A 24485-nucleotide genomic window follows, 5' to 3' on the forward strand; every position below is an offset into this window, starting at 1 on the left:
TAGTCAAGGTTCATCTGTCACTAAATCCCATGCTCTAACTGTACCACTTTTCATAATGGTAAAAACTCCTTGAGTAACATCTGCTCAGATGCCATCCCCAAGTATGTGTTGAATGGATATTTTGACTAATCAAATTAATGGATGAATGAAGGAAGCTCTCCTGAATACAGTTTTGTCTAATCTTTTGTCAGGATTCAGAAATGACTTTAAGATCTTTGCTGCACCTCGGTCATAATGAATATCCATCCGTTAATGATGGAGGCAGCATAATTTTCTACAGTTGCCCACACTTTATCCATGCATACACCACCTTCGTTCATTTTGCTTTGCTTTACCACTCTTCATGCTATTGTTTTTATGGGATTCTTTAAATCAACTCAGCTTTAATTTTTTGAACAAAATGGTATACCCCTGTGATAAATGGAAAACCAGTATAGTATCACTGTTACTGGTAAATAGAGGATATGAACAAAAACAAGTGCAACAAAAGTAGTGTTATTAAATTCTACCCAGATCTACAGTATCTGCCTGGGAACTTCCTGTTTTATTAAAAGAAGAAATAGCGATTGTTGGAGGTGTGAGAGTCTAATTGCAAATTATATGTTGTTTGAAAGACTGAAGTAGAATTGAAGAGGAAATAAATTTCTCTCTGGGTAATTCAGTTCCCTTTAGGCCTTAATTCTACCCTAGATAAAATTATTTCATGTACTTCGTAGGTGCCTCATATTTTGGGAAATACCTTTGCAGTAGAAACTATTGATTTTTAAGTCAAACATCTAACTGGCTCTAAATTTTAACTTTACTAATTGTATGTCCTAGAGTGAATCACTTTGAGCCAGTTTCTTCAACTATAAAACAGTAATAATAATACATATTTCATGGTTATATTTTCAGGATTAAGTGGCATAGTTATAACCTAGCACTTGGGGTGCCTGGGTGGCTCAGTCGGTTAAGCATCCAACTTTGGCTCAGGTCATGATCTCATAGTCCGTGAGTTTGAGCCCCACATCAGGCTCTGTGCTGACAGCTCAGAGCCTGGAGCCAGCTTCAGATTCTGTGTCTCCCTGTCTCTCTGCCCCTTCCCCACTCACACTCTGCCTCTCTCTGTCTCAAAAATAAATAAACTTAAAAAAAATAATAATAATAATGAGCCTAGCACAGTGCCTGGTGCATAATAGGCATACACTAAACATTAATTCTATTCCTCTCTTCTCCTTATTGACAGAAAATAAACTTCTCCAATGGGGTTTATGATGCGATGGGTGAGGGCACTAGGGACATACCTGGGTCTGATCCTGGCTACTTTTCTGTGCCTCAGTTTCATTTTCTAAAAAGAGGATGGCTCTACCTTGCTGGCTTCCTGGGAGGACAAAATGAGACTGTGTGTTAGCAGATGCCTAGCATATACTAAGAACTCAACAAATGATAGCTGTTACTATTACTATCACTTGTGAGGGGAGGTAGTATTTGGCAGGGAATGATATAATTTGATCCATATGGAGAAAATGAGTCTGGGTAATAGCTGACAGGCGAGCCATCAGCTCCACAGTTGTGGAGGGTTGAGAGAAGAGAAGTACCTCACAACAGTGGATCCAGAATTCCACTCTTGCCCAGACAGAATAGGGCACAGCAGAGAAAGAGCCCAAAGGACTGCCCAATGCGTGACAGGCGTCTCCTGGAAAATGGGGGTGTGATGGGTCTCCTCAGCTCCCACTCTGCACGGAACTGAAATGTGAAGGCAGACAATGGGAGAATGTTTTGTGTTCTGTTCAGCTTTATTCACAGTGATGGTCTCCCAGGAACTATACACAGTAGACTACGGCAGCAATGTGACCCTGGAGTGTAATTTTGACACTGAAGGTCATGTGGAACTCAAGGACTTAAGGGCCAGTCTGCAGAAGGTGGAAAACAATACATCTTTGCACAGTGAAAGAGCCACTTTGCTGGAGGAGCATCTGTCTCTGGGGAAGGCCTTATTCCACATCCCTCGGGTGCAAGTGAGTGATGCAGGACAGTATCGCTGCCTGATCATCTATAGGGTCGCCGGGGACTACAAGTACCTGACTCTGAAAGTCAAAGGTGAGTAGTTTCAAGGACGAGAATCTTTGGAGGCATCGGCACAAGCAAAAACTGGGAGATGGTTACAAGGAGACCGGGCAGTCTTAGAGAGAACAGAAGCACCTGCGCAGAAGTATTTTTTAATCTCTGAGTGTAACGCAGCTGAGGTGAGGGGAAATAGGGGCAGGAGTTGCAAGAATAATGTGGGTCTGGAGGGAAGGCAGGAAATGCGTCCCTGAAAGGCGGGAGGACACCAAAGCTAAGCCCTGCCTTGCCCACAGTCCTCCAAAGGAACAACACTGACCTCCTCTTTGAGAGAAGCTCATTCCTCTGGTCCAGAGTTTTTTAAGCCATGTTTGCCAACTATTAATGGATGGAAGTATGAATTTAGTGAGTAGCAACCAGGTAGGTGTCTTTTTCCCAATAAAATGAATGAGCAAAATGAATAGATCAGAAGGCATCACATAGTAGGGCTGAGTGTTGTCTTGTGACACTCTTGTTTCAGAGGTGTGTGTGTGTGTGTGTGTGTGTGTGTGTGTTGGTTGGTTGGTTTGTGATGTAAAATATTTTTGCTCACTCTGGGTCACAGTTTAAGAAGTTTGGAAAACACTGCTCTTGTCCAAGCTTCACTTATTGCAGATGAAGCAGCTAAAGTCCAGAGAAGTCAAGTGGGTAGGCTGGGGGAGCCCCGTTAAGTCAATAGCTGTCCCCATTCCTCTAGGTTAAGGGCTCTCCTTACCCCGATACAAGCCAAGAACCTAAATCCGAAGAGAATCTTCAAGTTCATGTTTGTTCTGGAAAAGGTCATTTTGGAAAAGACCATAAAAGAACAACAGATTTGGCTCTGTTCATCTGCTTGTGTTTTTCATCCTGCCCAGACTGCTCTGGGTTTTTTCTCTGTCCCCTTCCAATGTCACCCATTAGGCCTCAGAGGATCTGTTCTGTCTTCTGGAAAGTCCATAGACTTTGGTCCCTAAAGACCATTGACCTTGACAACAATGTTGTAACTTTATGATCTGGCATAAAGAAGGACAAACTAGAAGGGTTAGACATAAGGGTGAATGTTGTTTCCACCTGTGGCCTTGGGCAGGTTATTTCACCTTTCACAATCTCACATTTTTCTTATTTGTAAAACGATAACAATAGTAGCACCTACCACATAGGATTATTGTAAAAATTGAGATAATGAACATAAAGAACTGAGCATGGTGCTTGGCACATGGTGAGTGTCCAGGGAGTGGGTTTAAAGACCTCCTCTCATCTCAGACATCAATAAGTCATCAGGAAAGTCATGTGCCTGGATGTAACTGACTTCCACCTTCACTGCATTTCCTACATCCAGAACTGGAATGAACGCTACAACTTTGAAGTTAGCCTGAGTTCAATTAATGGGAAGAAAGAGGGCTCTACATTGTCATGATCTCCTAATGTGTTCAGTATCTTCACCCTTCACTCCCTGACTCCACGTTTGTTAATCTCTATTTAAGTGCTGTAATGCATCTAGGGTCTCTGGGCAATTGGGGGCCAGTCATTTCATGCTTTCTGTCCAATTGAAGGCTGCCCTTCATTTCTGGAAAGTCACTCTACCAACTTCATCACCTAGCTCAGGGATGACTCAGGTGTGGAACAGGTTAATTCCTTAAATCCGAATTATTTATTCTTTAAATCATTGATGGTCTTTGAGCTAAGGTAGATGGATATACGAAAGCTATACTAAGGTATATGGATATATGAAGACAGTTTTAGGAAATGAGTTTCTAATTCCTAATCTTCCCCAACTGCTCTTTCCCCAGATTGAGTGTGCCTGAGAATACGCCTTCCAGGCAAGTCTCTTGGGGTTCCCCTAAAACACTTCCTCTTTGATCATTGCCTTCTTCCACTTCATAAAAAGTGTGCCTCTCACCCATTGTAAATATGGTGCATTGCTCTGGGGCATAGAAAAACATGGTGCTGACCAAAAGAGTGATTAGAAATATTGATACCATATCAAACTTTAAAGACTAATAAATACTTCTGAAAAATAAGTGATATCAAGTTCTGTGTTCAACAAATTTGGAGAAGGCCCTAATAGAGTTAATAGATGATAGCAAAAAATGAAATAGTTTTTTTTCCATGTAAATCATAATGAAGTGACATTCCTATAACAAAACTGCTTCTTCTCCCACTTACTTATTCACATGAGTAAGCCCTTCTTGCCACAAAAACGGAAAGTCAGAAATAGAACCGATGCTTACCCTTGCCTCGTTCCAACCACAAAGTCATATACATCCTCAGATAACTGGACAAGTTGAAAAAGAGAACCCCATCCATCCTATTAAGAGATACATTTCTAGTCAACTTGCCCTTTTATGCTTAATCATTATCACCATTTTTACATTTGGATCTTACATGTGCTGATAATAATAGAAATGAGATTTCCTTTTTTTAGTATTTTAAATGTTTTTATTTACTTTTGAGAGAGAGACAGACAGGCAGATCATGAGCAGGGGAGCAGCAGAGAGAGAGGGAGACCCAGAATCTGAAGCAGGCTCCAGGCTCCAAGCTGTCAGCACAGAGCCTGATGCGGGGCCCGAACTCACCAATGTCAGATCATGACCTGAGCTGAAGTTGGTTGCTTAACCAACTGAGCCACCCAGATGCCTCAGAAATTAGATTTCAGTGCACAAGAAAACTATGAACACTTGAAGCCTCGTGATCACAAGGAAAAAAACGACCCTCAAGAGCGAGATGTATTTTGTTGTTGCAAAGAAACATAAGGATAATCAATAAAAGAACTTCCAAACATGTTGCGTTAGGATAAAATCCTGCATAAAAAGTGGAATGGGAGCGGAGGGTCACAGAATGACACAGTGTGAAAGAGAAACCGTGTAAAGCTCGGACCATTAGAGGAGAATTTTTGTATATATTTTTCCACAGATGGTGGCGTGTATAAAAGATATCTAGCTATCTTTTGCCCTCTAGACACCATTAGATACATCTGTAAGAGTCAAATCATTGTTTTACTTAAAATATAAATATTTACAAAATGCTAAATATAATCTATTTTCCCAATATAGAAACTTAGGAAAATTTTTTTTTTAATGTTTATTTATTTTTGAGACAGAGAGAGAGCATAAAATATAAATATTTACAAAATGCTAAACATAATCTATTTTCCCAATATAGAAACTTAGGAAAAATTTTTTTTTAATTTTTTTTAATGTTTATTTATTTTTGAGACAGAGAGAGCATAAAATATAAATATTTACAAAATGCTAAACAATCTATTTTCCCAATATAGAAACTTAGGAAAAAAATTTTTTTTAATTTTTTTTTTAATGTTTATTTATTTTTGAGACAGAGAGAGACAGAGCATGAATGGGGGAGGGTCAGAGAGAGAGGGAGACACAGAATCTGAAGCAGGCTCCAGGCTCCAAGCTGTCAGCACAGAGCCCGACGCGGGGCTCGAACTCACGGGACAGTGAGATCATGACCTGAGCCGAAGTTGGACGCTCAACCGACTGAGCCACCCAGGCGCCCTGAAACTTAGGAAAATTTTTAAGAACCGACCTAAGACGTGTGAGAAGGGGCATACTGCATCCAAGTCCTTTTAGAAGGAATGCAAGCAATAACAGGAAAAGCTGAAGACGGTCAGCTGAGAGTATTCTAACCTGATCAGGGGTCTCTGGAGAAAGCAGGGGAGATTTGGGACCTCAGTAAGGATTTGTTTCAACGAAACAGGACTAGAGGAAGGATGTGCTTTTTCCTTAAAATGCCTCATCTATGGCATAAACTTGAAAACAGATTTATAGCAACTTCTTGGACGTCCGGGCAATATTTCATATGAAATACAGTGAAAAGAGAGCTAACTTCAAAAGTACAGGTAAGTCAATACTAGGTAGAGTGGCTCGAGAGTCCAGAAGAGAGGTTTCTGAAGGGGAAGGCTGCCACTACAGGACTGTGAGTAACCTGTCCGAGGGAGGTCAGGGAGCATGGCCTAAGAGAAGAGCGCCATGACCCCGAGAGGCCAGAGGCCAGGGCTTGTGCTCTCAGGTTGAGAACTGGCCTATGCAAAGGATCCCAGACAGTCCCAGAACAAGTCGTAAGAACACAAGAGCCAAAGCAGCCTGAAGTCTCCAGGCAGGGTGGGAGATGGGGATGGGAGACAGCCAACCCCCAGAACAGGCTGAGGCTCACGGAAGTGTTTCCAACCGGTGAAAAAGCCCAAGCTCCATGGGCATACAGCTTGAGCAAGTCGAGGAAGGAGGTGGCAAGGCTTCCATTTTTCTCTCACAATGGCCTTCACCCTAAGGAGGGCAAGACAAAGGGCATGGGTGGGGTGGGGGGGAACAGCCCAAGGGAAGTGATGCAGCCTGGAAAAGATAATGACAGCCTCTGGACCTAGAGAAAGCATTTGCTTAAGACACTTACTAATAGGGCTAAATCTCTCCTTTCAGTGCCTTTCCCGACTTGGGGAAACAAAAGGGTAATAAGGAAAGCTGGAGTTAATTAAGAAAACAATGTCCCGAATTCTGAAATGAGGAAAAGTGCCTGCAACTTACAAACTATTTAACTTGAAGTTCCCCTGCAGCTCATTTAACAGACAAATTGGGAGCAAGCCTAAAAGATTTATTTCAGCAATTACTACAAACCCGCCTATGTTCTGTTAAGACCGAGGTATTTGTAAAACTATATTTTTTCACCTTAATTACTATCATTATGATAGAGCAGATAATACAATGTGCAGCTTTCTCTTTATTTCAGAAATGCTAGAGTTGCCAGTAGCATAGGGATCATATAGTGAGAGACGACCGGGGAAACAAAAACCATTTAAACCAGTAGAAATTTCAATCAGAAAATAGCAATTCTTTTGATGGAACAGACTGAACAGCCAACCTGGGAACAGTGTGGCAAATCGGCAATTAGCAAGAGCAAGAAGCTGTTGCCCGCACTGGACTGGAGGGAGAGGGGGAAGGCAGGAGTACTGGAGTTCAGAGGCCAAGGTCATTCTACAGACGCTAGAACCACAACGGGCCCATCCAGTGGTAGCAGGAGCCGAGGAAGAGATGTGGGTGCTGGTGGAGAGGCCCCTATAGCATAGAGCATAGGGGAGAAATACCCCGACTTCTCCCTCCCGTTTGCCCTCCAGTCTTCCCACCATGCCTCCTATTGGCTGTCAGGAGCCTGGGGAGATAGCCTGCAGGAGTCTCCTAGATCATTCATTTAGTAAAATTGATCTCATGACCTTAGACTGTATTAAAACCCTGTGTTGGGCCTAAAATGTGCTCCACACATAGGAAGTAATTAGTCCCACTATACTTTGTGCTGCTTAGGTAAAGTCTGGAATATAGGTCATGTTATACTGGCAAACAAAGTGAATCCAAGTCTGGTCTGAAAACTGTCCTCTGATACAGGTTGAAGGAAGCAGCCATGTTTTACCCAGAAGTCAAAGACGATATGGAATCTTGGCAGTTATCTTCAAACACCCGAAGGATCATATGCAACAGTGAATAATAATTGCTAACATTAACCGAGTTTTTGCTATATTCTAGGCACCTAAGTCATTCAATCATCTAACACCTCTGTTAAGGATAAGTATTATTGTACAACCAGAAGGCTCGACAGGTCATGTAACCAGCCCTTGGCTCAGCATAGACCTTTCAGACTTCTGTCTACTATGCTGCCCCCATGTTGTCTTATTAAACCAGGCAATTACCAATGGGTTGAAGCTGCCCAGAAGCAAAGTTTGGCTTGGCAGAAGGATGATCTTTCCAATGAAAGTTTAGCTTTCTTCTTGTCTAATCATGGTAATGGCTACTCCTGAAAGTAGGAGCTTCCATTAATCGATGTATTTTGCCCAGAGTTAGTTATCTAGCAGGTTACTAATATCAGAAAAGTGTTAGTAAGATAAAAAGGGACATTTCATAAAGATAAAGTCAAGACAACAGGGAGACATAACAATCCTTAATGTGTGTACATCTAGCAACATAGCTTTGAAACATATAAAACAAAAATAAAACAGACCTAAAAGGAGAAATAAATCCTCAGTCATGTTTGGAGATTTCAACTCATCTCTACTATAATGGATAAACAAAAAAGAAAATAGAAGGGTTCAGTAAACACAACCATCTTGGCCTAACTGACACATACAAAACTTACACCCAACAACTGCAGAGTAGGAAGTTGGACTATTTTTAACTTTAAGATGACTTGCTTCTCTGAAATTCTAAAATTTACTCATCTTTTCCTAAGAATATCTCCCTTAGTCCAGCTTCCCTGTTGTGTGTTGCTAATAATGTATTTTCGGCCACTTCCCAAATATGCATGAGGCTGTGGAGGTGTCTTTAATGTTGTAAACATGCAGGCTGTGGGCTCCCATCCTTTCCCCAAACCTTGCTGGTTCTTTTAAGTGAACATCTCTCTCATCTGCTTCCTCATTTGTATATCCCACATTATAGCCTCAGCCTACCTCCCGATTCCTGGCCCCCCGACCTCTGAAACCACCTCTCAACCTGGCCCTCAACCTGGCTTCTTGTTCTGAGCTATCCTGCAGGAACCAGCCACACCTTCATATGCAACACATTGCTGCTATGAACCCATTTATTCTTCTCCATCCCCCCAAAGACCCCAGAACTCACAGAAATAATCTACACCAAAATAGGATGAAATGATTATAAGAGGACATCAAACCAAGGGAAAATACGTGTAGGTAAATAACGTAAAATGAGAGATAAATTCATGCTTCATGCCTCAAAAATTCATGCTTCAAATACTATTGAATTGCTAGAGGTAGATCAAAATTGGCTTCAAGGGCACTGGTAGGTCTAACCAGTTCAACTCCTCAGCAGGATGCTTCAAAACCTGCTTCTCCTCATCTTCCACTAGTTCCCTGTGCCCCTAATTCCCCCTGGGAAAACATGTCCCTCCCCCCTTCCTGTGTCTATTGCTCTATCCCCAGACTTTTGCAATTACAGAGAGAATCATCGATTCCAATGCAGAATTCAGAATAATGTGGCCACGACTGGCATGAGTTCAAGTCCCTCTACCTACCCCAGATTCCAGCTGTTTTGAATTTTACCTACCTCATAGGGTCCTTGGAGAGTTTAACTGGGATAATGTGTGTCAAGGAGATAGAATCAGGTTTTAGAGCCACTCACCCCTGTTCCTCTCCTTGGACCCCTGGTCCAAGTCCTTGACCAGGTGAGCTCTACGCGCAAGAACCAATAGCCAAATGGGAAATGAACTCCATTTGTTAAATTAGTAACTGGATGGGCACATGATTTTCTCCCTTCCCCTCTTGGTACTTTAAGGCTTCTCTGGTGATTTACACTGGAGAACATGACTTAGAATAAGGGCCTCTTTTTTCCTGCACCCCCATCCTAACTTAGAGTCCATGTTTGCCAAACAGACCCTAAAATTACTCATCTATCCAGCCTCATGGATAATAAAGTCCATCCCACCCACCCAGTCACAAGCAGAAGCTGGAATACTGTGAGCCAGGAAGATTTCAGAGCTTTTTGAGACAGGCAGGTCAGTAGGCCCAACTGAGTATGCTTTACTGCATGGAGACAAGAACTTCAAGAGAGGCCCACAGACCGTGAACCACGCTTCCAGATGAGGTCACTCACCGCAGTGAACAGTGACCCCGTGAGCGTCTTTGGCTATAACTAATCAAATTAGCAACTCACAACACAGAGACACAAAGGGAAGTACTCAAGGGGCAAAACTGTGGAGAGGGGCCTGAACATTCCTCCCCCTTCCACAGTACGTGAAATCACACAGCGTGAAGCTTAGCACCTAGAAAGCACTTACTACCTCATACACATTTGATGTTTTCCACAGGGCTGTCCTCATGATTTTAATGTAAAATTGCTTTTCAGCATGGGTGTGCCTGTTGATACTCCTCCCAACAGTAAGAAAAAAATGGTTTCATCACACCTGAGCCACAAACACAAAGATTGTATCAAAATTCTGTTTCTTAAAAATTTCCTAGCTAATGGAAGTTAGTACTCATTTCCACTTCCCTTCACCCAAAACCCAACAGATTACTTTCCATACTCCCTGGTATCTGCATATGTTGTTAATATGTCTTTATTTTGGGCTATCATCTAAGATAACAATTTGTCCTTGTGTCTTACTCCTTTCGATGTCATTTGTATGCATTTTAGATCTCAGTTTTTTAGAGGGTAGGGAGCCACTTTGGATTAATTCACTCAGCATACACTATACACAGGTGTGTGTGCGTGTGTGTGTGTGTTGTACAGGATAAGTAAGTAATATAACTAATTCTTAACTCTTTATAGGTAGAATCTAGGTCTTTATTTTTTTCTCCTCCTAATTTCATAGAGAAGGGAGGAAATGGGGAAGTGGGAAGAAAGTTTTCTTCTGAAAAGATGTTGGAAGAAGCACCAAGTAAAACAAGAATGTGGGGATTATCTAGTGATTTCATTTAACCACCTTCTGTCTTTTCTCCAGTCCCCGGTTGTAAGATAATTTACAGGAATACAGGAAGCCACAGAGTGTGATAGTGGAAAGCACTGTTGAGACTTGGAATCAAACTTCCAATGTGCAGATGTTGGCTCCAGCAATTATTAAAGCCTTGTGACTCTGGGCAAAATACTCAACCTCACTCGCTTCAGTTACCTCCAACAAAAATTGGGAATACCAACAACACCATTTTTGTTATATTATAAAAATGAAATCCTTCGATGTCAGTAGCATGATATCTGGGACACAGGAAATGTTTACAAAATTAAAAGCATAATTACTTAATATTGATAATGATAATTTTAGCCATTTCACATGGCAGTGAGTACGGAGATCTCTAGGAATCAGAAAAGAAAAACTTACTTCTTTTTCTTTTTGTATTATCCAGCTTCCTACAAGAAAATAAACACTCATATCCTTAAGATCCCAGGGGTAGATGAGGTACAGCTCACCTGCCAGGCTGAAGGTTATCCCCTGGCAGAAGTGTCCTGGCCAAACGTCAGCGTCCCTGCCAACACTAGCCACACCAAGACCTCTGAAGGCCTCTACCGGGTCACCAGTGTTCTGCGACTAAAGCCACACCCCGGCAGAAATGTGAGCTGTGTGTTCTGGAATGCTAACGTGAAAGAACTTACTTCAGCCGTCATAGACCCTCATGGTAAGAGCAGCCCACCCTTCCCGACTCCAGTAGTCAGGAAGTAGATGGCATACTCAGAATGAGTAATTGGAGGATAATGTAATAAAAAGTCTATTTGTGGAGGTGTGGTCAGGATCTAGAGAAGCGAGTAAGGTTATTGCCAGACCCTGGGGCTTCAACAGTCAGAGGAGTGACTGCTACTGTTGGGGTGGTTCCCGGATGGAAGCCAGGGAAACAAATACCCCAACCTCACACTCCCCCCAGCCTCCAGGCTGCTGCCTGTGCCTCCCATCCGCGGCACCCAGCTGCGAGTCAGAGAACAAGGGAGTCCCACTTATGTGTTTCAAAAAGGCCAACCTCTCAGAGCTCAGAACCCAGTGTTGAAGTGCAGAGGGTGAATCTGAAGAGGAAACAGATAATAGCCAGCATGAAAGCTAATCACTGTAATTCGGGCACGGTGCCTAGAGAGTCAGCAGAATAAATGTGACTCTGCTGGCTCTGCTGACACTCAGGTGGGTATGGGGTTTTCAAGGAAAGCTGGCCTTTTGTAAAATCTTTCAGAGCCTTTGCTGATGGCTCTGTGCCCCATACTTTAGAACTTCATACACCAGGGAAATTTCAAACAATTTGGGAGTCTGTTTTATTTGGTAGTTGCTGGGTAAGAACATCTATTTGCCAAATAAGAGCAACTCTACACCTAGTATCAAAATTCTTCCCTAAGAGACGGGTCACCTTCTCACCAAGCTCATCATAAGGTTCCTCTTGCCCCATCTAACAAACTGCTGCAAACTTTGTGGGCTTGAGACAACACGAATTTATTAGCTTACACCTTTGAAAATCAGAAATCCCAAATGGGCTTCACTGGGCTTCAAAGTGTCGACAGGATTGCAGAGGCTCTAAGGGAGAATTATATTCTTGTTTTTTCTAGCTTCTGCATTCCTTGGCTCATGGTCCCTCTTCCACCTTCCAAGCCACCAGCTGCATCCCTCAGACGTCTGCTTCTGTCATCACATCTTTCTTTAATTCTCCTGCCTCCCTCTTCCACCTTGTAGGGACCCTTGTAATTGCATTAGACGCCTTCCCCCAACCTGATAATTCAGGTTAATTTTCCCATTTCAAGGTCCTTAATATAATCACATCCGCAAAATCCCTTTTTGCCTGTGGGGTAACACGTTCACTGGTTTCAGATATTAGAACATGGACATCTTTGAGGGAGCCATTATTCTGCTACCGTACCAGCAAAGGATATAATCTCCGAATAGAGGGCAGTCCCTAGCACTGCTTAAATTTGACATAGTTTATAGAAACTTTAATATTGTCATTATATTCCACTTTTTGCCCTTTGTCTTAGTTAGACAAAACAGAGCCTATGATAGGAGCTCGTGTGGCATGCCAGTATTTAGCTGGTGGCCTCAGGGAGCAGGGATGGGAGGCTTAGGAGATTCAGACCGGAAGCAAGAATTGAAGTTGTTGCTATCAGCAAAACGGGCGCTCAAATACCCAAAGACCACCTGGGAAGTGTACAGACAGCCTCCCACGATGCTCACTCAAAGCACTTCAGGTGGAGGTCATCTCCTTTCACCTCTGTTGGTTGACAGCAGTCTGCAGGACTGTGCACTCCATGCTGGGAGCTATGCATGCATGTGGGCTGAGTGAGTTCCCCCCAGCACCTGTAGTGTCAAGTAATCCCAGGGCAGAAAGCAAAGTACCCATTTGAGGTGAATGAAGCAAGTCAAAGGTCACCAGACTTCTCCCGACCTGTGGCTGAAGTTAGAGGTGAAACCAAGAGGAAGTGAGACAGGACTGCAGCAGTCTGTCCCTTGCCCTATAAGCCCCGTGACTAAGCCTTCAGGCTGGGAGGCAGCCATGAAGCCATATGGTATCTCTTCACAAGATTTCATAGGCAAGAGTTCATAGGACAAGCTACAGTTCTGGCTGCTGAAGTGGATGCCAAGCCATAACCGATCATTGTCCTCTCTCTCATCCCCACACATTCTAGATCTCCCTCACTCAGCACTTCAGATGAAGCAGAGGAGTGGGGGCGGGGAGGGAGCTGGTGACTCTCGCTTTCAACCCTGAGAGCACCGAGCCCTTGGTTGCCTTGTCCTGAACAGACGGACTTGCTGCAGTTGCCTTTTCTTTGTTATCACTGAACGTGGAAGTACAAAAATTAGAGAATCCATGGATCCCCGAGTTCCAGACCTAACCTTCTGTGCCTGCATTAGATAGCAGCTCTCACGTTCTTCATGGTAATCAAGACTAATCGCTCTGTCAGTAGAGAAATTCTTTTCTCTGCCTGCTGGTCCACCCATGGGTAGAACTCAAGCTATGAATTTAGATGCAGTAGAGCGTATCCCTTGATGGAAGCATTTGCCACTAGGAAGCTGGACCTTTAATCCAGTAGAGCCTAAATTTGTGCGGATAAGAAGGAAAAATCCCACATGTGGGTCACTGAACATAACAGTGAGAAGGACCAAGCTTCAGCATTGAGGAAACCCTGGCACAGAAGCAGCATGTGCTTGAGGTGAGACTATCAGGGGGAAGTGAATCAGAACCTAACTGGATCCATCCATCATTCAGCCACATTCAGCCCTGGCTGAAATCAGGGCTGGGACAGACAGGATAGAAGCTGGGGCATCAAAGATATCTGCTCTATCTCAAATTAATTTATATTTCATCATGAACTGGAAGGACTGAGGACTTTGAAGTGACTCAATCCCCATCTCATCATTAATTTCCCAGGATTTTCTTCAGGAGGAAAAATCTCTCCCTGATATAGTTTTCAGGGCAGACAGCCGCCTTCTCATTGCCACCCCCTCTACCAACCCCCCCCCCCCCAATCTATCCACACTTTACTACCCAATTCCAACACTAAGGTTAGCCCAGCTTCTTTCTAACTGAACGGATTTGAGAAAGTGAGACAGTAAAGAGAGATGTCATGCTAAGAATCTTGGTAGAAATGAAGACATTAGAAACACCTCTTTTTTAGGGTCAACTTTGAGGAAAAATAGTGAATTAGGCAAGCTGGTCTTTAACGTTCTCTACCTCTCTTTTTATCACAGTGCAGATCGTGAGACTTGACACCTTATGAAAATTGAGATACAATTAATTCATACTAGGGCTTTAGAGGCTTAAATACTAACAGTCACAGAGGAATTTATTTTTCTTGGAATTGTTGAGTAACTGTCCTTTGCTGTGTGGAATTTCCTGCCTGGTTAAGTGTAGGCCAGTACTTTGGATGGAATGTGGTTTTCCAGAAGGATCAGGGAAATAGGGGCCTGGGTAAGATGAACTTGGAGATAACTGGAATCTAGCCTTTGCACCACCGATTACATCAGTGTTTTTTTCTTTGCGGTGGAGAAGTAGGAAGGGCACACTGACCATTCCTCTGGAGACTTTGAACCAGTGATAAATTATGAATGAATGAAGGTGGTTCTTCTTTCCATGGAAGTCAGTGTAGCTGAATGAATAGTCAACAATCACAGGAGAGGCCCGTGGGGTCTGCATCAGCTCAGGATCTTCTAGGATATCACTCATAAATGTAACTGGCAAGGGCACGGAGAGATTTTCATGCAGTTAGAGACTTTCAGCCTACATTTACCTATTCTTCCCAGAATTATATTCATGCTACTACCTCCTGACATGGTTCCTGGGCTCTGGTCAGCTCTCCTTCCTCACCAGTGCTCTCTGAGATTTCTGGCACCTCTCCCACCCCCATGATTTCTCTGCTGAGGCAGTTTCTTCCACAGAAAACATAATTACTCACCCTCTTCACTACCTTGAAGTCTGCCCTCTCTCCAGAGCAGCTTAGATAATCCCAGGGCACAAGGGGTCCTTCCCTTATCTCTTCTTCTAAGACTGATTACCTGTACCATGACTTGGTTTGCCTGTGACTATACTTGTCTTTTATCTTTCATTGTATTTTAATTGTTCACATGGGTCTTCTTTGTGGCAAAAACTAAAACAGTATGCCCATACTAAGCTAAAACACACTGCCCATACTAAGTGCTCAATTAATGTCAGATTAGTGGGTTGGAGGATTGGCCTTGATAAAACAATCCCATTATCCCAGCCAACAGACTGTGTGGACCACCAGATCAGAGCAGTCAAGTGACCCCCTGGTTTGTAGCACTAATACCAGCAACAAATAACCAGTCACACATCCTCCCACAGTTCCTGGCATTTTAAGCTGCTTTATGACTGTCCTTTTTCTGGTCATTCTCATCAGTTGAGTTGCTCATTGCTGATTCTGTGACCCATCACAAACTTCTCTAGAAGTCAGTGAATAAAGCCAATAGAGCAATGAGAGTCTGGTGGTGGGAGGTGCCCCAGTGTTTGTAGGATGGGTGACTGAACATCCTAACTTGATCAGAAACAAAAGGGCAATGAGTCCATTTTCCTTTTGAAACAGGGTTTCCTCTGCTCAGCCCATTGTTGCATTTCATGAGGAAATATAATGGGATTGGAACACAGGAAATAACTATAAAAACATTTTTATGGGGCCGGAAGTGAAACCATCCAAGGAGACCTGGAGGGGACTCTCTGGCAGTGGTCAAGAGCATGGGCTCAGAAATCAAACAGACTTGATATTTAAATCCTCTCTCTGCCACTAGTAGCTTTCAGAACATGAACATATAACTGAGTCATCCTAGAACTTGGTCTCACATTTGTAGAATAAGAATAATGACAGATACCTTAGAGGGTGATGGTGAGGATTAAATGGAATATGCCTGCTAAGTCCTTAGCACTCAGAAAGTATGGAAACGGGGGGGGGGGGGTGGGTGGGAGGGGAGCGGGGAATATAGTGCCTCTACCAAGAAGCATGGCTTCCTTGAATGCATGGGACTGTGGGGAGGATGAAACCTAGTTTTCCCATTGTATCATCATATCATTGTTAAGTAACATGTAATTATTATAAAATAATTTATAAGAATATGTATTAGAATAAAGGCTAAGCTGCTACAACAGAGAGACCTCAAAATGTGACTCAAACAGGATAGAAGTCTATTTCTCTCTTAGGTAATTCAGAGCAGGTAAGTATCTATATTCCATAAAGTTATTCAGTGATCCAGGTTCTTTCCATCTTATTGCTCGCCGTTCTCTAAGATGTTTTCTCTGTTGAATTGTCAAAGCCGGGTCACTGCCACATCAAAAAGGAAAGAGAGTCAGAAAGGAAATCAGAAAGGAAAGTCAGAAAGGAAAAAGAATGGTGGAAGACTTATCCAATGTTTTATTTTTTTTTTTAATTTTTTTTTCAACTTTTTTTAAATTTATTTTTGGGACAGAGAGAGACAGAGCATGAACGGGGGAGGGGCAGAGAGAGAGGGAGACACAGAATCGGAAACAGGCTCCAGGCTCTGAGCCATCAGCCCAGAGCCTGACGCGGGGCTCGAACTCACGGACCGCGAGATCGTGACCTGGCTGAAGTCGGCCGCTTAACCGACTGCGCCACCCAGGCGCCCCTTATCCAATGTTTTAAGGCCAAGGCTCAGAAGACCCATGACTTGAACTTAGTTCACATGGCTGGCCCACATCTAACTGCAGGGGAGGCTCCAAACTGTAGTCTTGAGAAGCCATGTGTCCAGCTAATGACCTCATACTCGGGGAAAAGAGAGAATGGATTTCAGGGATAAGCATCAGTCTGCCACAAGGTAAATAAGGACGGGGGGATCGGGCTAGGTAGACTAGGTAGACAGTGATTAACTCAGCCCAACAAATCCTTATTGACCTGTTTCATGTAGCTGGCACTTGGCTCTATAGGGGATTCAGAGATGACTTAGGTGAAGTCTTTGTTCTCCAAATACTTACAGTCTAAGCAGACTGATGTTCATTGTTAGAAAGTCTTGAGGGACGAGTAGAGCTTCTGTATGCAGAAGGGACTGTGAAGGAACCTTCAGAGGACAAGGGTTTGTAAAGAGTCACTGAGGTAAGGACTTCTCCTGTTGTGGGGACACTGAAGGTCTCAGGGCCCCTTGACTTACAGTGCTACTGCAGTGGTATTTAATAAGCACTTCCTAAAAGTAAAAGAGCTGTTGTAATTGGTACAAGCTATCCAATGTGTGCCTGAGCCAGGCTTCTGAATCCTTTCTTCCTTAATGTTCACCACACTGATTTCAATAAAGACAAATATCTGCGGGGATGGGGATTTGATTAAACCAATCTGGGCTTGCAATCCTGGCTTTGCCACTTATTTGGCATTGATAACCTCAGATAGATTTTTTAGCATTTCTGAGCCTTACTTCCTGAACTCTAAAATGAGGGGCTCAGATTAAATGATGTCCAATCCCTTCTCAACTAAAACAATCTGTGATTCTCAGATGGCACTGAGATGGGGGAGAGGGAAGGCAGTTGGCAGGATTGAGCCTTTCCTCCTGAGCGCTCTTGCCAGGTTTCTCCTGGACCACAGTGTTATGTTTATTCTGCAGTAGTTACTCCATGTGGCAAAATTCAGGCTTTTGGAAAGGGCACAGCTTACCTTGGGTATGCTTCTTTCTCCCCATTGTGAAACCCCCTCCAGTTCTTCCTCACTGTCAGTCTGGAACCCTTATTCTAACTTCTAGATACTCAGAACTCTCCTTTACAAGGCCTTCCCCTGTCTCCAAAATTGCTTTTCTCACCCGCCTCTCCAGTAAACTCACCTTTTCCTCAGTGCCAGTCCTCAGTGATTAGCTGAGACAAGGAAAAGGACATGCTGTAGTAATTCACACTAAGGTATGAATGTCTGGATTTTGTATGTTAACACTATCTACAATATTATACTTTTTTCCCCAAAATGATCCCTGTCAACCCTTGAAATTGATTGACTAATGGTATAGATTCTACACACTGTGAATGCTTGACAGTGGAGGGGGAATACATGTGTTTGGGTTGAGAGACCATCCTACTGGAAAGAAAGAGATGATGATGATAGATAGATAGATAGATAGATAGATAGATAGATAGATAGACAGACACAGTAGATGGATGAGAATGATGAAAACCATAGAATCTGGAACCAGACAGCCTGGATTATATCTCAGCTCTGTCTCTTACAGTGCAACTTTGGAAACATTTCCCAGACACTCTGGACCTCCCTTTCTTCACTGGTAAAATGAGGGTCATAGCAAAGCCTGCCACATAGGATGGTCGTGAGAAGTAGGTGAACTAGTACCTGCAGGATACACAGAACAGTACCTGGTTATAACCTCCTCAGATGGTCAACTTGTTGGTCTGTCTCTAAGTTCCCATGTAATGGGATTCTGGTGTTGTTGTTGTTGTTTTTTTTTTTTCATCCAGGTGACCTAGAACCCAAGATCCCTTCAAATTGGCTGCTTCCTGTCTTCATCCCTTCCTTCCTCATTGCTTTGATTTTCATAGCTACGATGACAGCCCTAAGGAAACAGCTCTTCCAAAAGCTTTATTTTAGAAAGGGTAAGTGAGTTTTATTCATGGTAACCAAGTGGACTGGGTGTCTGCAATGTGGGGTTCTGCTTGGCCCCAGGAGTCTACAGCTCCCCAGTTTCATACCAATCTCCTCAGGGCTTATGAATCCCTTTGGGCTCATCCTGATGATTTTTTCCCCAGAAGAAAATGGCCCTAGTCTTCTTCAGTGAGCTGAAATCCTCATACGGAATATTTTTAAAGGAATGTTTTGTTCCTATGCTGAAATAGTTTGCTTTGTTCTTTGAGCCAAGAAGAGTCATTAGCCTCATGAGATCAGTGTCATTTTGGTAATGCAGACAACTATGTGGTCAGAGTTCACGGGAAGGAGGATGCCAAGATCACTTCTGAGGATTCCTTCAGTTCTCTCCCCCTCTTTGCACATTCTGGGCGTCAGCTGGGCTAAGCCCTCCCCAACCCCTAGGAATCTGAATCCCTTGGTTGGTAATGAAAGAAGAGAAGTGTGTGAGGCCATTTGCGGGCAGGAAAACTACCTGTTTTGATGGCTCCCTAATGTCTTTCAGTGGCTCCCCTGGAGTCCCTCCTCAGCCTATCCTATTCTCATCCACCTACTCCTGTCATGTAACCTTTGAACCCTGGCCAGAATATCTGCAGACTTGTCTTCTGGTTTACTAAACTGCTCCTTTGTCAGCACCCAGTAAGCTCCTCCCAAGGTCTACACATGGCCTTGTTTATAGAAAAGGAAATGACATCTGGGAATAATCCAGTAGGAATTGGGAGTGGCCATTATTTGAGAATTGGGAGGCTTTTTGGTGTTTGTTATGCTACATTTACAATCTAACCTCTGTATTCTCATCTGTCTCAAAATACTATCATGCTCTTATTTGTCCACTGCCCTATGTATGCGTTAACTTGGGTGCTAACCACAAAACTCTCTACTATAGAACCCAAGGAACTATTGTCAAAAGAAAGGGGAGTGGAGGTTGAGGAAGAAGGAAGAAGGGAGGAAGGAGAAGAGGAAGAAGGGAAAAAGAAAAAGAGGAAGAAATGATAGAAATGGAGAGGAAGGGCATTTCACCATAAGGGAGGAATTATAGTGTCTTCTCTGACAGAACTTTAACTAAACAGAATCACTTCTTTTTTTCTTTAAACATTTTATTTGGGGAAGGGGGAGCAGAGAGAGAGAGAGTTAATTTCAAGCAAGCTCCCCCTTAGCACAGAGCCTGACAGGAGTCTTGATCCCACGACCCTGGGATCATAACCTGAGCCAAAATCAAGAGTCGGATGCTCGACTGACTGAGCTGCCCAGATACCCCAAACAGAATCACTTCCCCAAATCTATGACCTCAGAGAGCCATGGCAGATGCCCCTCATTAGAATTTAATCTTCTGTCATTCTTCTTTCACCTCCCCCATACACACCCCTCAGGAGCAGGTCTATACCAAAGTTCTAGGCCTGCGACCTGAGAACTTAGTCACCTGAGAAATGAGCAACAGAGTTTTCTGTCCTTACCCTGTCTGGGAGAATGAAATGGGGTCACACTGAAAGGTAGAGCAGAAAAAAGTCTTTCCCTTATCCTTCACCCCAGTCTCAAGAGTGAGCGAGGCTATCAGTAGTTCCACACTAGGTGCAAGGCTTGGGTACCAACTGTGGTGAGAGACATTTGTTGCTAATAAGAGTTGAGAGAGTAAATTTGCAAATGGTTCCTTATTTGTTTGTAATGAGCCAGAGTGAAATCATGGCTGCCTGTATAATACAACGCCATACCCCAGCTCACATGCGCTGGGATCTGCTTTCCTTCATGGGAGGCACATGGACACACACGCACACACACCTGTGTGCCTTGCATGTGTCATGAAAGAAGGTTGAGAATGGCTGACCCTGTAAATAGAGCTTTAAACCAGAGTCAGAAGGCTAGGTTGGGACCTGAAGCTGCCATTTATTGGCTCTGTGATCTTGTACGAATTACCTAACTTCCTTGAGGTGGCTTTTTCTATCTGTAAAATGGGAAGCGACATGAGAATGAGCGTTTTACTGCTTATTGACCCAACCTCACTGCCACTACTGAGGTTCACCTGGACTGGAACAGAACCCTCCCAACTTGTCTCCCTGCACCCATTTTTGCCACCTGCAGTATGGGTCTATTTTCCCTTCTAGCCAGAACAGGCTTTCAGATTCTCAAGTCTACACGTCTCCATGATCAGACCTCGCCCATGGCTTCCCACTGCTCCCCAGGTGTCGCGACCGGCGCGACAATCACCGAGGTCAGGGTCCTGAGGGCAGGGGAATGCAAGAAAAAAAAGAGAGAAGAGGAAGTTTGGGAACAGGAGGGTCCCCTGGGCTGATGGCCCAAGTGACGGCTTTATTGTTGCTGTACACAATCTTTTATAATATAAGGCTCTTATGGATCAGGTCATTCTAAGAATAAACAGGTTTCACATGATCGCTGCCAGCCAAAACATTTAGTTCTGTATACCTTGTGAACTTTCTGAACGGGTCACAAGACCTTGTTGATAGATTGCTAGCAAAACACAGTTCCCATGTTTGTTTCTATCTGACTCGGGGTAGAAAAAGGGAGGTAGCATTACTGCCAACACCTGCAGACCACAGGCTTCAGGAATTAACTTTCTCGGCCTTGACAAGGCTTTCGTATGCCCTTGAAAGCGGGGGAATGGGAGGGGGAACCACCGGGTTGGCTTGAGTCAACAGGGAACGTTGCTCGACCCGGTCTCAGCCTGGCACCGGGGCCCGGCCCCCCACACCTAGGCGAAGTCCCAACATGCCCTGAGTGGTGTGGCTCACAATTCTGGCTTTTTCCTGAGACACCATCACCCTCGTTCTCTAAGCTCTAGCCATGTGAGGGTCCTAAGTCCTCAGTGCCACCCCACCCCTTCAGATCTGAGTTTTCTCACGTAGCACGCCGTCCTCTTAAAGTATTTTCTTCTCCTTGTCCACCCGACTTGGTGAAGCTACTACTTCTTCAAGCCTCTCCTGATTCTGCCCCCCTCACCACACCCATTACAGGACATCCCCTTGTGAGATGCTTCCGGTACCTACTTCTCCTTCCAGCACCCTCAGCACACAGTTATACGTCTAGGACCTGTTTCAATACCTTGGGTCACAAACTCAATTGCGTCCCTTTTAATTTTCCAACTAATTCCTCAAGCACCCACCTGCCTGTCTTAGACATCCAATGTCTCCCCCTTACAGCATGGACTTCCCCACCTCCAGCATACTGTCACAAGGCCAACTTAGCCCACAGGGCTGCTGCTTCCAAACAGACAGGGAGGCTCCTGGGGAGCCAGGGCGGTTCCCCTGAGGGCCCTGATTTTGAGCTCTTTCTATTCCCGCCATGCACATCTCTGTTCCTTCTGGGGGTCTCCATCGACCATGCAAAGGCAGCCTTGCTGGTCCAGATCCCCACAAAGACCAGAGTGATCCAAGCTGACACTTTTCTGGCCCCCCTCATGTGTGCTTCCGTGGTTCCCGTAGCAGGACCCTCAAGGGCTAATGAGGCAGAAGGGGCTTCCTGCTTTCCCCACAGCTGTGCCCAGCCAGCTTCTTCTGGCTGAGGTCTTTATGTTAAGTCTGGGATGCCAGTCCTAACTTCCTTCTCTTGAGTTCCTCTTCAAGCCATTGCTGTCCTGAACTTCTCAGCCTATCAGAGAGAGTCAAGTAAAGGGGTGGCTCTCTTAGTCCCTCTCTGCCCAGAAAGCTCATTGGCTCCTAAACGGACTTGCCCATCTATGACTCAGCGACCAGCTCTGCACACCACGCTGTACAGGGAGGACAGCTGTGGCCAGTCCACAGAAGGTTCTGTTTACCATCTCTACCTGAGAGGAGCCCTCCACAGTGCGGGGCTCCAGGTGACTCACTGTGTTCTAGAGAAGGAGCTGGCAACTTCTGTTGCAAAAGTAATGTAAAGTTCTGCCTCATCTGTTGGTCTTTAAGTTTCATGACTGCAGGGGCTGTGTTTCTCTTATTTACCAATAAATGCCCAGTGTCTGAAACATTGCCTGGCACATGTAGATAGATGTTCAATAAAATTTTACACATTGAACCTACTATACTCAGGTATCCATGCTAACTTGCTCTGTATAATATAATAGCCGTATGTGGTTATTCAAATTTAAATTAAATAAAAATTCAATTCCTTGGTCATGTTTTAAGTGCTCAGTATTGTTAGTGGTCAATAGCCACGTGGGGCTAGAGGCTATTGGACGGAGCAGATATACAATATTTCCCTCTTTGCAGACAGCAAAATATGTCCCTCTTTGGACAGCACTGGGCTAGACCCTTTACAAACTTCTTTTCAGTTAATTTTACAAAAACTTCTTGAGGCAAAGAGTAGTGTCTACGCTGCACATGAAGAAACTGAAGCTTCAAAAGTATTCTTTTTTTTTTAAATTTTTTTTTTCAACGCTTATTTATTTTTGGGAGAGAGACAGAGCATGAACGGGGGAGGGGCAGAGAGAGAGGGAGACACAGAATCGGAAACAGGCTCCAGGCTCCAGGCTCTGAGCCATCAGCCCAGAGCCTGACGCGGGGCTCAAACTCCCGGACCGCGAGATCGTGACCTGGCTGAAGTCGGACGCTTAACCGACTGCGCCACCCAGGCGCCCCCAAAAGTATTCTTAAAGTCAAATAGCTGGGGTTTGAACCTAAGTCTGTCTGATGCTGTATGGCCTTCTTGTCGCAAAATAATAAAAACTGACTCAATCTGGATAGTATTATGTTGGGCAATGGAAGGAGAGAGTCTCAACCCAAAATAATTGAATGGCTTGATCATTGGCTGTGCCGATGGCAAAGTCAAGAGCAGAATCCAGGAGGAAGCATCAGCTATAAAGAGACCAGATCTCTAGAACAAGCCTGCAGCTCATAAGAATAATATTTCTCAAACTTTCTGTTATAAGGAACCATTTATTTTTACATTTCCAATATGTTAGCATCAATGCTTTTGCAATATATACTAAAACTTAATTACTAAAAAGTAAAATAAAAAGAACAAAGACATACAACCATAAGCCCAGTTTTTACTGGATTCAATAAACCTCTGACATGTCAATAAATATGATCAGAAAAAAACACAGTAAAAGGATTACTATAGAAGTTGCTAAGTGTTATACTAAATCTCGGTAATTGTCCCATTGTGGGCTGGTAACAAATAGTTCGCCCACCAGCCCCAGCCCGTGGACTCTGCACTTTGAATGGCAGAGTCCTAAAAGACTGAGCTGCAACTTTACAGGGATTTAAACCAAAGACCAAATATGTTGTCTGATGGTTAAGGAAGGTCTACAGGATGGCAGCACTTTCTCAAGCATTAGAGAGGACCAGACTGAAACTCCATCATTCATGGGCAATTTCTATGGGTTAACTCTTAGGCTCCTTTCAAATGTAACTCCTCTTCGGGGAGACTTCAGTGCTGGATAAAGGCCCTCAAAGTCCAGGCCAAGGGTGGTATTGTCATGAGGCAGTTGCTAAAAATCTAGTGTACAGAGAAAAAGCAGAATTAGGGATGCACAGAGTTTAGAAACCCGGGCATCAAGCTCTAGAAGGAAATCAGAGCTGGGACAGGGAACACGTGACATCAAGGGTTGAAAAAGAGGTGAAACCAGGGAAACAGTGGTGAACAACATCCTGTTATGTGAACTTGTGCTTCTGCCCCGAGTTCCTCTGGAACAATATCGGTCATGTACACCTTAGTATAAATTAATTGATCAGCCCTTTTGCTTCATGTAGGGCAGACCAGAAGGAAGTGACAGTCAAGAGCAAAGCAGAACAGGGAAAGAGAATTCTGGAGCCAGACGTTTCCTGGGGCTGAACACCCAAATTAAGAGTCCCTCAGCCTTTGAGTGCCTGGTGACCAGGGGCTGAGAAAAGAATGGAAAGTAGAGCTACTATTTTGTTCATGGTTTTTGCCTAAGGGTACAGTTTTCCTTTATCT

General features: G+C 43.9%; 1 protein-coding gene across 3 annotated transcripts in view; it reads left to right on the plus strand.

Annotated features, from left to right (window-relative positions):
- PDCD1LG2 (programmed cell death 1 ligand 2) overlaps positions 1-24485 on the plus strand; it is a 101185-nt gene that overhangs the window by 19788 nt on the left and 56912 nt on the right. For all 3 annotated transcript variants that reach the window (XR_007146112.1, XM_047829171.1, XM_047829172.1), the window contains exons 3-5: positions 1774-2079; positions 10913-11182; positions 18437-18571. Coding sequence is in view for 2 of the 3 variants with exons in the window: in XM_047829171.1 (XP_047685127.1) it covers positions 1774-2079; positions 10913-11182; positions 18437-18571 (711 nt within the window). In the remaining variant the exon portion in view is untranslated. The remainder of the gene's footprint in view (positions 1-1773; positions 2080-10912; positions 11183-18436; positions 18572-24485) is intronic.

This window comes from Prionailurus viverrinus, chromosome D4 (assembly GCF_022837055.1).
Source record: "Prionailurus viverrinus isolate Anna chromosome D4, UM_Priviv_1.0, whole genome shotgun sequence".
Taxonomy (NCBI): domain Eukaryota; kingdom Metazoa; phylum Chordata; class Mammalia; order Carnivora; family Felidae; genus Prionailurus; species Prionailurus viverrinus.